Raw genomic sequence first — 17767 nt, forward strand, 5'->3', positions numbered from 1 at the left:
TGCCTAAGTAGAATAAAATGGCAATAGTGTAGAAGAAAGAGATTTCAGCAAGATATAGCCCCTATGAATAGTTGAAGAATGTCATGTATATCGCATACTTGAGGTCTCCAAGACTGCCCCTTTATATAGGGGAGTTCACTTGGTCGTTATCTGACCTGACGTGACATGTAATGATGGCTAGGTAAGGCTAGTAGTACGGCTGCAACGTAGGTGCCTGTCCTTGTAGGCGATGGGCAGTACTGGTTGGGCACAACCCATAGTGCTGACCAACAGTGGGCTACCAGAGTCGTAGGTTATTAGGACTGTCAGTTCTTATCGACACGTATTGATTGTTCTCCTTGGCTGATGGCTCTTCCTCGGTCGGGACCGAAGTCAATCACCTTGGTTGGTTGGCTATTCGGCTGGGGCCAAAGTTGTTCTCTTTGGTTCATGTCCGAGGTCAATGCTGTAGGTTTGGCCTGAGGTTGAGGTGTCTAATATTTTTCCCATCAGTTGCCCCCCACTTTCGAGGGCAAACTATTTTCTGGTTCGGATGACAGATGTCAAGTCATCACTTCGATTGAGGGCAAGACTTTTATTATGGGCAATGAATGCGTTGATCTGTCCTCTCGAAGCGTTACCGTATTAGGGTTGTCCGAAGGCGTCATCATTGCAGGATTTTCATTGAGCAGTCATTACTGCAACGACCCTGTTGAATCATTGTGCCGTGTGCGAGCTAACATGTTGCTTGGTATGCTCGAGTAGCCGAATCAGCATTTTGATCAGAGACATTTTGGTGCGGACACCAGTCAGTCAGTATCCCTTTGGTTCAATTGTTAGAGCCGAGTCCGAGTCGTACTTCATTTTGAGTCCAGTTACTTTTACTAGTCTACTTATTTTATTCCAATTAATTCTATTTTGAGTCCTATTTGGTCAAGACAGTCAAGAAACCAATAACGATACCTAGTGAGCCATTTGAGCCTGATCCATTCTTTGAGAGCGAACCTCCACCTGAGTGTCCACAGCCAGAATTTACAAAGAAACACGATCGCATTGAGAGAATTCTGGACGAGCAAATTATTTCTACCAGGAGGAAAGGATACCAAAGGTACTTGGTCCGTTGGCAAGGTCGGCCGGAATCTGATGACACATGGATAACTCGAGAAGAGCTGCAACAGATTGATCCTGACATCCTCGAGCAGTACCAGAGCCGGAGTAATTTTCATTCAATGGAGTCGAATTCTCCTCAGCCTGGGAGAATTGGTGCGGACACCAGTCAGTCAGTATCCCTTTGGCTCGATTGTTAGAGTCGAGTCCGAGTCGTACTTCATTTTGAGTCCAGTTACTTTTACTAGTCTACTTATTTTATTCCAGTTAAGTCTATTTTGAGTCCTATTTGGTCAAGACAGTCAAGTCCTTGTATTTGGAATTTTGAGTCCTATGTAAGTTGCTCCTGCAAAAAAAAAAAAGAAAAAGAAAAGAGAGGCTCCTGTTCATCGTCCCTACTTTGGTTCCACTTCAGGGAAGGGGATTGTTGGCTGCATTCATGTCCAAGAAGCAAAAATTGAAGATAACATGAAGGTTCAGGCAGCAGAGTATAACAATATCCGTGGTCAGCTTAAAGCAATAAACAGAAAGCAGAGTGGAAGCTTAGTCGTCCTTGACCTTTCCAATTTCGTATGCCAGAGAGACGCATCTTGTTGTTCCCAAGTATCATCACATCAGAACATTTAGTGACACTTCTTCCCAAGTATTCTCAAAAGGACCGGCTCCCAAGACACCACAAACATTTCCCACAATGCAGCAACGCCCCACTGATTTTGCTAAACGTCACTCCCTCCTTTTTCCATTGCAAGTTCCAACACTCTTAAGTCTTCCTGCAAATCAAGTTCTTCCCCCCTTTGTTTTGAAATTACAAAATTGCTATGTAAAAGCCTATTTAAAGAGGCCTTGTACTACATGTAAAGGAAACTGGAAAAAATATTTGATAATAGAAAAGAAATTGAAACTTGGCTTTGGGCAAGTTCACTCTTCTCTTTCCCCCTTTCCCCCTGAATTCCTCTTCTCTATGAGCAGCGGCTTCCCTGTTCTTCCGCACATTCTTCTGCGCAGACGGCGCATCTACCGGCCCCTTTCTTCTCCCGGTTTCCTCCTTCCAATCCGGCTCCTTAGTTCTTCCGGAATTTTATCCTTTTCCTGGTTTCTATCTACTAGAACTAATCTTTGGAAGGTCATGTTTCAGATCTGATCGGGTCATCTAGTGCGTGGACGAAGGGCGACCTGACGACATTCCAGACCGCTGGAACTTTCCTCCCTCTTCCAGAAGTCCTGTGTGACATGTTGGTGAGACCTTTCCACAAATTTAATGATTAGATCGTTATTGATTCATGCAAGATACCCTGTCTTCTTATGCTTAATCATTCAGTAGAAATTAAACAGAATTGGGGTGCCCTAACAGCATTGGTTTCTTAACCAACGTCGATCCTGCACTTCTTTATCGTTTTAAAAGGAACGATTAACTGCATGAACGTTAGTCTTCCGATTATAATCTAATCGCCTCGCTAAACCTTTTATGTTGTGACTGCTAGTTTTAAAAATCTGATTGCTGATCTTAATCAAATTGCATGATCACCCCGCATTAGCTTAGGCTTCAGTGCATAATCGTTCCACATCACATTTGCCCCTCTATATAATGGTGGTTCTGCCCTTTAGTTTATACTTCTTACTTCATTCGCTGTTTCGCCCACGTGCACGATCGTCCAGGCCTCCAGTTGGTGCCCAAGCGAATCTCTATTTGTCCAGCACCAGCATCCTCTGTGCACCTCCATTTTTTGATGAGTTTCTGCTCCTTGGCTGCTTAACCCTTCTCCTTGTCTTCTCCCTTGCTGCCTTGCCTTCTTCTTCATCTTTTCTTTATCCTCTTCTTTATTTCTACCACCATGAGCGATGGTGAGGTTAACGCCTCAAAGGGAAGTCAGTCGTCGGACCACTCTTCTCAGGCTCGACAGCCGTCACCTTCGGTTGAGTCCAAGGTCCAATCGAGCCTAGATTGTAAGGTGTCCGTCCTCACACAAGAGGAGACCAGGTTACCCGACCTCCTCCTTCTCGGATCGGCCAATCTGAGGAGATTCTTCGGGCTGGGCTGAGGCTACCTCTCCACCCTTTTTTGTTAAGTTGATGAGGGCCTATAGCCTCATCCCGACCAAATTGGTTCTGAATTCCTTGCGGGTCCTTATCGGCTTCCTCTCTCTTTGATTTTTTTGGGGCATCCATGCCTCAATTTTTCTCTTCTGAGTGTGCTTCACTCTAAATAAGCATCCTCAAGACAGCAGGTGGCGGTACTTTTTTCTTCAAAAAGATTGCCAGCTGATCCAAGATACTCTCTCTTTTATCCACGGATGGAAAGGAAGATTTGTTTTGTTCCCTCCGAGTAGCCATGGGTGTTTAAGACCGTGTAGAGGGTGCCTTGGACCGACCCGAGTCAGCCCCTGAGGTTGTCTGTGACGATCAAAGGGCCTTGGATAGGCTTCTGGAATCTCAACCTAAGATTTTCGCCCTATAGGAGCTGTTGTCCGAGGAGACTGATTAACGTCGGTTTGAGCCCAGCCGATCCCCTAGGTAAGCTCATCCTAACTCTTCCTCTATCTTCCCACCTTGTTGCATTTATTTTTGACCTCGTCCCTAGTTTTGCAGTTCTCGTGGCTATGAAGACCGACCTCATGTTGATTCATCAGAGGAGAAAAATGAAGAAGAGGTCAGCCGTTGTTCCCGAGGTCAAGGTTCCCTAGAAGGAACGGCCGAGTAAAGAATCCTCTTCGGCCGCTGCCACCGAGGATGTTCCTGAGGTCAGGGTCCTCCAGTCGTTGTCGCTGAGGTTGTCGCCAAGTTCAGGGTCCACCAGAAGAAAAGGCTGAGGGAGGAATCCTCTTTGGCCACTGTCGCCGAGGTCGGGGTCCCCCAAAAGATAAGGCCTAAGGGGAACCCTCTTCGGTCGCTGCCTCCGAGGCTGTCATCATGGTTTCCACCGAGGCTCGGACCCCTAAGGTCCATGGCTTAGCTCTGTTCGGCTCGAGTTCATCCATCTACAAGGAGTGCCTTTCAACCCTGGGCCGCATCCCCAGGGTTTACTCTCTGAGCTGGTTTGTCTGAGAGTCGAACTCGACTCTCCCTGTGGTGGCCATGGAGTTGGTCAAGGCTATGTGGCTCCCAACTGACATAGAGATTGTACGCTCCAGTGACAGCATCGAGTTCTTTTATGAGGCTTTCACCATGGTTATCTGGGTAGGTCTCTAACTTGCAAATTTTTATGAAGTCTTTTACTTCGGTCACTAACTCTTGTTCTCCTTTCAGTATGTCTATGTGATCAGTGAGACGCAACGAATGGCCACGAGGCTCATGAGGCAATGCTCGGCGCTCGAGGGACAATGGACAGCTGCCGAAGTGCAGGCTGAGGTGGCTAAGGTGAGGGCCAAGTCTGTTGAGGATGAGATCAGGTTGGCAGAAGACCACAGATGTGTAGGCCCAGGCAAAAATGAAGGAGGCCTACTTGTCCGCGGCCAGGGAGGCCCTAGACTGCCGATCAGAGGGCAGCGGAGCTTTCTGTGAGGCTAGCCCAGTCTTAATAGAGGGCCAACGAGGCCGAGCGGTGGGCCAGCGAGGCCGAGCAACGAGCCAATAAGGCCGATCAGCGGGTTGTCGAGGCCAGGAAGTAGGTCCTTCATGCCGAGGCGATGGTCACAGAGGTGGACGAGGAGTACCGTGCTTCGAAGGAGTTTTGAGAGGAGGCCTTGGAGAATGCAACAGGCACCTTCGGGAAGGGCTTTGAGGCATGCCAAACTCAAGCTCAAAGGCTATTTCTAGGGATGGACTTCTCTGGCCTTGATGATGACGATGACAATGAAGACAACAGTGAAGGCAGGGCGGCGTGGGTAGCGACCTTGTAGACGGCAAAGGTGGCGACGTTGGCCGTGGTGAAGGCGCTGATGAGGGCGAGGGCGAAGGATGAAGTCTTTCGCTTCGCTCATTTTTTGCTTGCTTTTTCTTTTTGATTGAGTAAGCCGAGCTTGATGTATTTTATTTTTGTTTGGCCTCTACTGAGGTCGGTGTAAAGATTAACAACTTTAATAAAAAGAAGAATTTTCAAAGTATCTGGCTTTATTTTTTGTCATCCTCATTTGCCTTTTGTCTAAGTTCAGGTCATCACCCCAAGCTTCGACCTTTTCTTGTAGATCTTTTTGCTCGGCTTCTACTGAGGTCAATATTTGTACTAAAAGATAATGAAAGTAAAGATTTTTAAAAGTACCTAATTTTGGCCTTTACTTGTTATTGTTTTATTTTTTTTGTTTGAGTTTAGGTCGTCATAGTGGAGTCTGGCTCCTTGGTTAATCTTTTCGGAGTTTGGCTCTTAAGAAATTCCGAGTGAGCTCGGTCTTGTTCATCTCCAGACTATAGTTCTCGAGGCATCTCTGAACTAAGGTCACAGAGGAATTCTGAGCAGGCTCCATCTTCTACTCGGGCCGTCTCTGACCGAGGGAGGTCGGTTGGCACACCATGCCTTTGGTGTGGGGGCCGACCTTCTGCTTGGGCCATTTTCGACCTGAAGAGGTTGGATGGCATGCTAAGCCTTCGACATCTTCTACTTGAGCCATTTTCGACTTAAGAGGTTGAGTGGCACACCAAGTCTTTAGCATGGGGGCCGGCCTTCTGCTAGGGCCATTGACATGAAGAGGTCGAGCGGCATGCAAAGCTTTTGGCATAGGGGTTGGCCTTCTATTCGACCTAAAGAGGTCAAATGGCATGCCAAATCTTTGGTGCAGGGTCCGGTCTCCTGCTTGGGCCATTTTCGACTTAAATAGGTCGAATGGCATACCAAGCTTTCAACGCAGAGGCCGATTTTTTACTTGGGCCATTTTCGACTTGAAGAGGTCGACTAGCATGCAAGCCTTCGGCATAGGGGCTAGCTTTTTACTTAGGCCATTTTCGATTTAAGAGATCAAGTGGAATGCCAAGCCTTTGGCATGAGGGGCAATCTCCTACTTGGGCCATTTTCAACTTGAGGAGTTCGAGTGGCATGCCAAGCCTTTGGTGCGGGGGTTAGCCTTCTACTTGGGCTATTTTCGACCTGAAGAGGTCGAGTGGCATGCTAAGCCGTTAGCGCAGGGGCCGACCTTCTCATCTCTGAAGTATGCTCCCAAAGGCATCTCTGGAGTTGGCTCCCGAAGAAAATCTGAGTAGGCTCGATCTTCAGGAGACACAAGGCATCCTCGGGGTGTCTCCTTTGTTGGAGCCTAAGAGTCCCTAAGGTGTTCCAAGTAGAGTACGCTTGTCATAATTGTCCGATCTAAGAACAGAAACATAACAAGAAGATATTTTATTAGAGATAAGCTCGGAATACAATGAGCCTTACTGATAATAGGCGCGAAAGTTATTGGAGTCTCAAGCTCGTGGGGTTAGGGTGCCGTCGAGGTGCCCCACCCCATATGCCAAAGACCTTTAGTTGTTGGGTTTTGAGCTCCTTTGAAGGCTCGAGTCCGGTGGTGAGCGCCTCATACCTAGTTTTGTTATTTGATGCAGAGAATTCGAACATGAGAGCGTAGTCTGTGACTACCCTATCAAGGTCGGTGAGTATGGGACCGGTCCTGCTGCCCCACGGCCCAATGACCCATTCATGCGTGGTCTTCTTTTTGAGGAGCTCGGCCACCTGACGCACTTGGGGCCTCGGCAGGTCTGCCAGCGATGGTGTTGACGATGCCTCGGCCTTCGATCTCCATGAGGATTTAGATCGTTGGAATAGCGAGGGGGATGTACCTATCAAACTTTCAAGGTGGGCTCTTGGGCTGCTGCCAGTCATTCTCGCATTGAGGCGAGACACGCCTCAGCTCTCTTCGCTCCTCACATCTCTTACCTCCTCCGGGGGGAGGGGGGGTCTTCCATCGGTAGACTCACGACGGGAGGCTATGGCTTCCTCCGCATTAGCATACCTATCGGCCCATGCAAGCATTTCGACGAAGTCGACGGGAAAGCACTTTTCTAGTGAGAAGAGAAAGCTCCATGGCTACAGGCCACTCTTCATCGCCGATACCGCGACCTCCTGGTCTAGGTTGCAGACTTCTAGAGTTGCTGTATTGAAGTGACTGATGTATTTTGTGGGGGGCTCTTTCTCCTTCTATTTGATGTCGGGCAGTGCATCCAAGCTGCAATGTCATCTTCGGCTAAAGATAAATATGTCACGAAGAGGCATGCAAGCTACTCAAAGTGGAAGGAATTGGGTCGAAGCCTAAGAACCAAAACCTAGCTATCTTGCGAAGGGTCACAGAGAACGGCTTACAAAGCACAACATCAGTAGCTCCATGCAGCATCACGAGAGCCTTGAAGCTCCCGAGATGGTCCAGAGGATCTGAGGTATTGTCGTACGGTTCTACTTGAGGGATCTTGAACCGAAGTGTAATCGGTTCTTTCATGATCTGCTTGGTGAAGGGGGCTCCAAAAAAAAGTTGAGGTTGTTGTTCACCCTCAAAGCCTGTCCTTGGAGGACTTGAAACTGTTGGCTCATTGCCTCGATTCTGCAATTGAGGTCGACATCCTGCTGGGATGGGGGATCCACTTGGTGAGGAGGAGATAGGGTCAGAACAGAGTTTTTTCCAGAATGGGGGCTTGGAGCACGCCGTTTTCCATCCCGACCAAGACTGCTCCACTGGGTGCACCGACTATGGGGGGACCGCTACAAGTCTCGGCCTCAGGAGTGGCGGCTGACCAAACGCATGCCGTGCATTGGCAATTGAGAGTGATGGCTGACCAAACGCTGGCCGGATTTCGGTCGGACCGGTTTCGATCATGTCATTATCTGCTGCAAGCCCTAGACTGATGCGGTTAGTGCCACACTTGTTGAGTGAGCAGGTTGAACCACTCATTATTCACAGGCGCAATGGGTTGTTCTTCCTCAGCTTCGGTCGGCCCCCAGACTACCCCCCCAGGGCACAACTCGGAGCCTAAGCCACCAGTCCCTAGGCCTGGGCTGCCCTGCACCGCTTCCTGCTCCGGCTCTGGAAACCTACACACCTCGCCCAAGTGGCCGATCCTCGCGCACCAGGAGCAGAGGTCCGGCACTGTCTCGTATACGAATGCCTGCCCCATTGCCCTAGTCTTCCCCTAGAAACGAACTCTGGGAAGGAGGGGCGTGGTGGCGTCAATCGCCACCTTCATCCGGGTGAATCCCATTGATATCCTACTGAATAGTTAGATCTCTATTCAAGTCACTGGTCCGATGTAGAAACTAGTAATTAGCTGAGCAGTAGAGTTCTAGGTAGAACCCTACTGATACCACCAATCCTATCATATATCGCACAAATCCCTAGCTGCCAAATTAACTTGGTAACTAAGCAGTTATCTGATGGCTGATCGGTAGTAGTATTGTTACAATATATCGGATCCTAGATTTTACTTTGGTGTTGAGTTAACGGACTAGAAGTGACGAGTGTATATTAATTTATCACTAATCTTTTTTAAATGGAGGTTGACTTCATCCAAATGGATTCGGAAGTGTGGCCGAGAGGAATATGGTCATAGCCTGAAACAAATATATTAAATGAAAAGAAAAAAAGATGAGACGAATTGAGCAGTTACTTTTTTTTTTTGTTTATGTGTGTGTGCGCGTGTTAAATTTGATAACGCATAGTTCTCTAGATTTTTCTTTGTTCTCTCTTTTTTTATTTTTTTACAAATTCTGTTTCTAATATTTGAGGAGATTCATGTATGAGACCATGAAAAGGAAGTAGAGGGGCATCATTGTATAATGGTTGTTCGCCGGTTATTTTTTTTTCTCTTCCTTTGGGGCCTTGGTGATGGCATGAGAGTCTTTTTGTTTAAAGATAGTTACTTATTTTAATTTGTGGTTTAGTGGATGCTACATAGATAGAGATCATAGCTGCATTGATCTTTGAAGCTTTGGTGGTTACCAAATCTAGATGCTGAGTGGGACTAGAGATGTCGAGTTTTAGCCGAATTAGCTAATTCATAACCAAACTAAAATATATTCATCAGACTTAAAATCCAAATCTAAAGCCAATCAAAACTCTGAATTTATACCCAATATTCAAGAAATGGTCATGGACCTGATCAGGTTTTAGTGGAAATCGAATATTTCAAAAATTATTTTGCTATGCTTATGAATTATTTCTTAAATTATTTAATGCATCTGAAAAAACTACCTCATGAACTATGAAATAGTTCACAAAATGTTGTTTATAGAATCTTCGGACCAGATTTCTTTATGTTCCTAGTAGAAGGCATTAGAGAATTTATTGATAAGCTTATACCATATTGTTTTAACACAAAAACAATCCCTACAACTTATGGAGAGACAATAAAATCTCAAGGTACTGTTTTTTTGGAAAAAAGCTATTAATGACGAAATGGACTCTGTTATAGGAATAATATATGGAAATTAGTATACCTCTCACTAGGTTCCAAACCAAAGGCTTGTACATGGATTTTCAAGAAGAGAATGAAAGTGGATATGGAACTGATAGTAAGTTCAAAGTTAGATTGGCGGCTAAGGAATTGATTACTTTGATATAAACCAAGAAGAGGAGTATAGACTTTTGGAAAGTAGGGCTTTCAAAAATTGTTTGCTATTTTTTTTTTTTTTTTGCTTTGAAAAAGGGAAGAGGGGGGTGAGAAGAACCTCACCCGCGTAGCAACCCCCACTGGGCCCTCTCTCTGCTGGAGAGTGTTCGATGCAGGTGGAACATTTTTTACTCATACCCTCCCCACCCTTAGCAGAGCCCCACCAGCGTGGTAGTCCTATCTCCGTGTGAGTACGTCACACTAGCACCACTTAAGTAACGACAGATCAGATAGCGACTTCACCAGGCAAACCATGTAGGGGGCATCCGGTCCTCACATTTAATTGACATCTATGCATTTCGAACCTAGGCCATTCCGGTAAAATCAAAGCTCCGTTCCCACCGTGCTACCACCTCGGTGGTTAAATTGTTTTCTGTTTGATAACTACATTTTAAACTATTATAGAACTTTAACATATGTTTGATAATTAAACTAAGAAAGTGCTTTTAATATTAGAAAATAATAATAGGGGTTTTAATTGTCTAACTCTTTGTGCTATAAAAATTATTATTATAAAAAATATTTTAAATTATAAATTATTTACTTTATATTCGATAAGTAATAATTTTATGAAAATAAAATAATATTTTATAATATTCAAGAGTATTATAATATGATTATAAAATATAATAATCATACAATAATATTACTATATTATATTATATTATATTGTACCATATTATATTATACTATACTATACTATACTATATTATATTATTGTACTATCAAAAAATATTATTGTAAAATATTATTAATTTAAAAATAATTTTTATATTTAATCTCAATAATAAATTATTTGTTTATGTTACTTTTAGTTTCGCTAATGGGCCATATTAGGTCATTATTCAGTACATTTTTTGCTACCTAAACCGTATGTTTTAGTAAGTTTATGATAAGCTGCTTTCTAGGGGAACTAACTTTCCTTAAAAAGATTTGCTCAAAGAACCTTCCATTATGTGAAAAGATGGTGAGCTTCTGTTTTTCCCTTGTGTACAAATCATGGTGCATGTCTTTGTTTCCTTTTGCCAAAGCTAAAAAAGAATACAGGATTTACTTTGAGAAGCATTCATGTTATTTTGTTCAACCAGAAGACTGATTCACTGCAGAAAGAGTATATATGACTTGCTCTCTATCTCTCATTTTTTAGGTTATTTAGATATAAGCCATTAACTGACCGAATAATTTGGGTGATCAAAAGCCCTTTCAAATTTGTCGACTTATTTTGGGGAGCTAACCAATTCTTGAACAGTTTTTTATGTAGAAACCATTAATGTACATACCACTAATGTACATAGATATTAAATGTACATAGATATCAAAAAGACAGGGACTCTTTGCATGGATTCAATTTTTGGTAGGAATTTATATGCCAAAAACAGAATCTAAGGGCAACAAAGAACTATCAACATGTATATTCTACTAAGCTTAGAGGGAAATATGAAGGGAGGGAGACATTGTCTTTTTCTATAGAGTTTCTTTTATACATATCCTTCTAAATATTGAAATTTACATGAATACCCTCATAAAATTGATATTGGCATATATATTCTTATAAAATACTTGTTTTGCGTGTATAATCTTTATTTTTCTTTTTTCTTGCATATGTGCCCACATCATCTAACGCTGATAAGAAATTAACGGTTTTAAATTAAAAATAATTGAAATATTCTTAATGGGTAGATATGCAAAAAGAAATATTTATAAAGGTATATATGCAAATAATACTTTGCGAGGGTAATCATGCAATTTTATATATTTAGGAGGGTTTACATACAAAAAATTCTTTTTTTATTTTTTTATTTCAACTTATTTTAACACTTGGATTTGTCTAGTGCCTGCTCCTCAATGTTTTCCATAAAAATATTGTTTAAGAAAAGATTGATTTGACAATTAGATAATAAAAAAAGCTATAAAAGTTCTTTCACTAATCATGAAATTATTCTACTTTATTCTTTTTTATTTATAACAACTACTATATCTTATTTTATCGAAACATAACTTATAATATTTATTGTTATAGATACATATATGAGGGTATAAAATATAAATTAGAATATAGAAAATGATTAGAATCTCTTAAAGACATACAATAGATAGCAACGATCAAGCTTCTTGCTACTACTATGCTCATGGGTGGAAGAACAACATCAATCATCCTCAAGCAAAATTATTGAAGAATTTCAAATCCTTCAAACTTATTAATAACCTCCGCAGTCGTGGTAGAAAGCCACGCCTTAGTTATGTCCCTTAAGCCACTTTTTTTTGGAGCTTCAATTTTCTAGAAGAAGAAAAGATTTCGTGTATGGGGCCCATCTTATCACGGTAATTTTAAATCAGCCATCAGCCCACACATAAGAAATTTTTCAATTCTAAAAGATAAACATTGCAAATCTCATACACTAAAAGATAAATATTGTAAATCTCTCATAATACTTTTCTTTAAAAAATTTATAAAGCTAAAAGCAGGACCTAATCATTTCATGTAAAAAAGGATATAATACATGGTTGTCTACGGTGGAGAAGGGAGTCAAGAGAATAGTTTTGATTCTGAATGGAGAAGTGAAAGAGAGGGTCGAGAGAGATCGAAAAATTTCTCAAAAAATGTAGAAATATTAGTTTCTAGCGAGACTTGTTAATCTATTATCCGCTTTAAAAATAAAAAGATACTTTCATAATTTTAATTAATTTTTAATTTAAATAAATATAATTTTGGCTAATCACGTTAGCTGAATCGCTATGTCAACGGTATTTATACAAAAATAGTATTTTGTGAGGGCATACACGTAAATATCAATTTGGAGGGCATTCATGCAAATTCTAATATTTAGAAGGATATCTATGCAAGAATCCAAGAAATTTTTTTGCGTGTATACCCTTCTAAATATATGAAATTGCATGAATACTCTTCAAAATTTCTATTTGCATATATACCCTTATAACTATTTTTTTATATATACCCCTAAGGACATTTTTGTCATTTTAATTTTAAACCGCTAACTTTTTAACGGAGATAGATGGCATAGGTAGATATGCAAAAAAAAAAAAAGTATATATGCAAAATAAGTGCTTGATGAAGATATACATGTAAATATCAATTTTAAAAGGGTATTCGTAAAATCTAATATTTAGGAGGGTATGTATACAAAAAAATCTTTTTCTAATATATATATATATATATATATATATATATATATATATATATATATATATATATATGTATATATATATATATTAAAAATGTCTTCTAATTCATCAACCAATTTTCCTTCCAAACTAGAGTACTTGTCAATATAAGCAGGCAACGTATCAGAGCCCTCTCCAATTGGGGGTTGGTAATATGAGGTTGAAGACTTTGGATCATCAACTTAGGCAAATTTTCTGTTAGCCATCAGGTTTGCGTAAATTCAAAATAAGACAGATATCTATCATATACATGTATATGCAACATGAAATGTTAAGTTGCATCGTCCAACTTCTCTCCTGAGGCCAACCTGGATTGAAATATATATAGTTTTCTGAAGGTAAATTGATTGTGTTAAGTCATAAATTTATACATCAATTAACCAAATTTAGAAGGATGTTAAGCCAAATATTTGTAATGATTACTTCCATTGTTTCTTGAGATTTGTTATTAGGAATGCTTGCATGAAATCAAGTTAATTAGAACAATGAGACTCTAACCCAGATCGATAATATCAATATCCACTAACCTTGCCAACCAAACAAGTTAGCATATTTGACTGTGCATGATGCGTCATGATTCATAATTTATATAGCTCAGCTTAACTAACAAATGCTAGTGCAAAAATGATTACTTGTACGATACAAAATACCAAAGGGGAGGAGAGTCGCATTTTCTTATTCCATATTGTTACATATTTTATTTGCTGATTTCCACGGATGTACTTATACTCGTTTGGTTTAATTTATCTAATTTAAAATAAATAAATAAAAGGAAAGGGAGTCCTCGATCCTGCACGTGGTAGTAGGTAGAAGGCAACAAGTGGCATTTTGTGGTCCAATGGCGGGCTCCTCCCAAGATCAAACGTCCATTCTAAGTAGGAAAGTCTTGCAAAATAATATAACGGCGTTAAAGGAATGAGGGAGGTGGTGGCTTGAGGATTCCCCGGCCACCCCACGCGCACTTGATGGCTACTAATCCCCTCTCCCTTTCGATACACAATCCCCCCTCCCCCACCCCCCCTTCCAACCCCATCAACTTATTTGTCTCTCCCTTCATCTCCTTAATTTACATTTGTCTATATATGTATAAGCTTCTCTCCCCTACCACATATTCTAATATCCTCTCCAAGTACTAGACAAGTCCCACATCCAACAATCTCATCTTATTCCTCTCTCTCTCCCCCTTTACTTTTTCTGGTGAGTATAATCCCCAACCTGCGATGTGATGCTAAGTACTTGTGTTGAATAGTCCATTGCCTTATAAGTTATAACTACCGCACCAGGAATGCAGACTGTAGTAGTTTTCAGTGCTGTTTAGTGTGCATATGTTTGTTATGGGACTTAAGTTTGATGATCTATTTGCAAAGGCTTTTCTTTCTTCTTCATGTTAAAAGATGAACCAAACCTTGCTAAGGTGCACCAGGATATGCTGCCTTCGTTCTCCTCTATGCAGACAAATCCTAGTATGCCGGCTGATGTTTCTTACGTTCCAAATATAGGCTAGGGTAAATATTATGTTTCTTCTTAATTTCTTCTTTCTTCACTGATTATGAGAAATCTTTTTTGGAACTAAAATCAGTTTTAGGCTAGTGCATGCGGCATATCGACTTTGTATATATCCACCATTGCTTATTCCCCTTAGCATTTAGGTGTGTAGGGGGTGGTGGATGTGAAAGCCCCACAGACCATGGAGTGCACTCAAAGAAACATTGACATGCTTCAGCCTTAAGAGTCAATTTTTCTGTCTACTTTCTATCAAAGTATTTTATATGTTGTCCTAAAGGATTTAGAGAGATACTATCGAAGATGACAAGAGAAGTAGAAACTTATAATAAGAGAGAAAAAATTATATAATTGTTAGGATAACATATCATCAGCTATCTTGATATGGGCTTGCCAAAGGAAACTTGAAGACATCGTGCAATTGGGTCTTTTTCTCATGAGTGCTTCTTAATGCTTTAGAGATTTCTAAGATCTTCTGTTGTGGTTCTAAAGTCTTGTAGGGCCAACTTTACGACCTTTCTCCCCCTATCTAACTTGCGGATGTCAGGATTTCTTCAGGTGAACTAGCAATGGAGTTGGAATCTTGTGTCCCACCCGGCTTCAGATTCCATCCCACAGAGGAAGAACTTGTGGGGTATTACCTAGCAAGGAAGGTTGCTTCACAGAAGATCGACATAGAGGTTATTCAAGATGTCGATCTATACCGAATAGAGCCATGGGATCTCCAAGGTTGGTGGTATTCTTGGAGGAAAAGTATCGCATGATTCTCATAATACTCATTTAAACATATAGCATGATTCTCATAATACTCATTCATGATTGCTATTCTTCTCTGTGTGTGTGTTTTTGTGTGTGTTTCTAATAGATAGGTGCAAGTATGGTAATGAAGAACAAGCTGAATGGTACTTCTTCAGCTACAAAGATAGAAAGTACCCAAGTGGAACACGCACCAATAGAGCCACCGCAGCTGGATTTTGGAAGGCAACCGGCCGAGACAAGCCAGTACTTTCAAATTCTAGAGTTATAGGGATGAGGAAGACCCTTGTGTTCTATAAAGGACGTGCTCCAAATGGGAGGAAAACTGATTGGATCATTCATGAGTATCGTCTTCAATCAAAGGAATATGGACTGATTCAGGCAAGTGACCTTTTTTTTTCTCGTATATATTATGGAAATATAACCATCATCATTATTGAAATGTGTTTCAAATCCATATCAGTCTATTGTTGTGAATTGACTTCTGAAAAATGTAAATTTTAAGTAACATGTACGCTGGGATGTGTCTGAGTGAATTAATATTCAATAATGCCTAAATACTAAACACAGACAAGTTAAACACAATTTAACTTCTTCAAGTTGCTGGCCCAGGAACTGTTCAATTTTTCTCTTTGGATCTTCTCTATATTCCTCTAAGAAATATGGCATCATCATCTGCGAAAAATAAGATCTTATGTTCTCGGATCTCCTAAATTTAAAAACACGAATTGCAGGAAGAAGGATGGGTTGTATGCCGAGCATTTAGAAAACCCAGTCCCAATCAAAGGCAATGCTTCAACAACTATAATCCTACTTGCTACAACAACAATGATGCCCAACGTGGACTAGGATCGCTTGTAAACATTACTAGTCCAAACCGTTTCATGGAATCCTATCCAGGAGGCAACCTCCAAGAGCAACCTACTGGGTGTGGGGGAGATCTTGAGTCAAAGAACACACTCCTCAGCCATGTTCTTGTGCTTCCACAACTAGAGAGTCCAAGGTTATCGACAAGTTTGTCTGCTAAGGAATGCTTTGAACCTAATGTTCGGAGTGTTCCGAGTGACGAAGAGCATGCTGCCACCAGAAGTGACTGTGAGGAGCAACTAATCGATTGGAAGGTGTTGGACAAGTTGCTCTCATCGCAGTTAAATGAATCAGCTTCTTCAATTGTTCCAGTGAATTATGATGCAGGTGCTCAAAGCCAGGGAGATCATTTTCTTGCATTGTTTGATAGATCGTAGTGGCGACTCTCTTGTTTCAATGGTTATGCTGCTAATACTATAAGGTGCAAAGGTCAAGAGCTACTTGATTTGTAGCTACTATTGCATTTCAGGTACTGAGTAGAGAAGAACTCATTTCATGTTGTCTGAAGCCTTCGTAGGTTGAATTTGTTGTGCGCTATTGTGAGTCGTTCTTTAGCAAATAAGTAGTACTGTTATCTGTAAAAAAAAAATCTGAAAATGTGTTGATTACCTCTCTCTCTCTCTCTCTCTCTCTGTGTGTGTGTGTGTGTGTGTGTGTGTGTGTGTGTGTGTGCGTGTGTATGTGGGTGGGCGAATTTATGATAGTTATATAATACGAGTTGCGAGGCATGCAAAAATGCCTTTACAGTTTTTAGTTTCGCTATAAGCTAAAAGATTCTTCAAAAATGTTGAAATCCTCTCATTTTTGGTATATGACCCCTACGTGCTACTGCTGCAATCTGAATACAAGGAATCACATAATACCACCTTACTGAATTGTCAAACGTCTTGAGGTTGTCAAGAGCCGTCTTGAAAGCACGAGCAAAATTAGCTACCGTTTATTCCATCTCTGTTCAAAAATTATAGATTCTAAGAAAAAAAAAATTTCCCACGTCAAGGTCAAAATCCTCACCCATACAAGCAATAATATTCCTTCTTTTGCATAGATAATGTTTTCTTTGGTTTTTCTCTTCTCTCAAATTTCTATTCCAATCAGTTATTTGAACCCCCTTGATTACTTCTCAGTTTCATCAGACAAGTATTCCGATAAGAGTCCTCAGTTTTTTCCCCTATAATACAGCTCATTACACTTTCTCCATTGCATCTCCATTGGTTTTATGCTTTTTTTGCCTCCTTTTTGTATGATATCTTGACTCATAAACCACAATTAGATTACCGTTGTCTTATAAAAGAAGTTAATAAATATATATACAAAATCTTCAAAAATATTTATATTTCATCTATCTTGCTTCAGTAATTTCAATCAAGACTTCAACTATCCTCCTAAAAACGAAGTCCTGCATATGAGATTGCATGAGATTTTCATTTATATAGCAATAACAGTGAAACGATTATGTCCGTTATCTTCTTGATTGCAAGGGTAAAGTGTAATGTTTAACACTACATTGTAGTAACCTAGTTGATCTATGGATCTTGCTTGTCAGTTCTATTTTCTAATTTAGTTTGTTGGTTCAAGTAATCAACAACCTATTGATTGGTGGGCAAGCGACGTGGGAATGCAAAGTAGGTAATGATGGTAGCCTTGCATACCATACTCATAAAATAAAGATAATTCCTTATGATAGAATTGTGTTATTGGAGTAAAGCTTTGGACACCCACTTGAGTGGTCTACCCATTCGCAAGTAGGTTGCATTATTTGATACTATTCACCATTGTGCCTGGGTCATTTGTTGTTCTCTTTTTCAAAATGTTAATAGCACATGTTAAATAATGGAAGAAGTCATGTTGACATTCT

At 40.8% G+C, this 17767-nt stretch overlaps 1 protein-coding gene across 5 annotated transcripts; it reads left to right on the forward strand.

Annotated features, from left to right (window-relative positions):
* The first annotated feature begins 1848 nt into the window (after positions 1-1848).
* Positions 1849-16898, forward strand: LOC103711293 (NAC domain-containing protein 30-like). Of its 5 annotated transcripts, XM_088706738.2 has the most exons (5): positions 1849-2123; positions 2222-2322; positions 14837-15018; positions 15155-15430; positions 15784-16896. In XM_088706738.2, the coding sequence occupies exons 3-5, from the start codon at positions 14859-14861 to the stop codon at positions 16287-16289; spliced, it is 942 nt and encodes a 313-aa protein (XP_088562864.1). In that variant the 5' UTR covers positions 1849-2123; positions 2222-2322; positions 14837-14858; the 3' UTR covers positions 16290-16896. The 5 variants fall into 5 exon arrangements, with proteins under 5 accessions (XP_088562864.1, XP_088562862.1, XP_088562863.1 ...); XM_088706736.2 differs by having other exon boundaries at positions 1849-2322; XM_088706737.2 differs by having other exon boundaries at positions 1849-2322; positions 14848-15018.
* Positions 16899-17767: the final 869 nt, after the last annotated feature.

Source organism: Phoenix dactylifera, chromosome 11 (genome assembly GCF_051530095.1).
Source record: "Phoenix dactylifera cultivar Ajwa chromosome 11, Ajwa_hap1_PhDact_Kaust_v1.1, whole genome shotgun sequence".
Classification (NCBI taxonomy): Eukaryota; Viridiplantae; Streptophyta; class Magnoliopsida; order Arecales; family Arecaceae; genus Phoenix; species Phoenix dactylifera.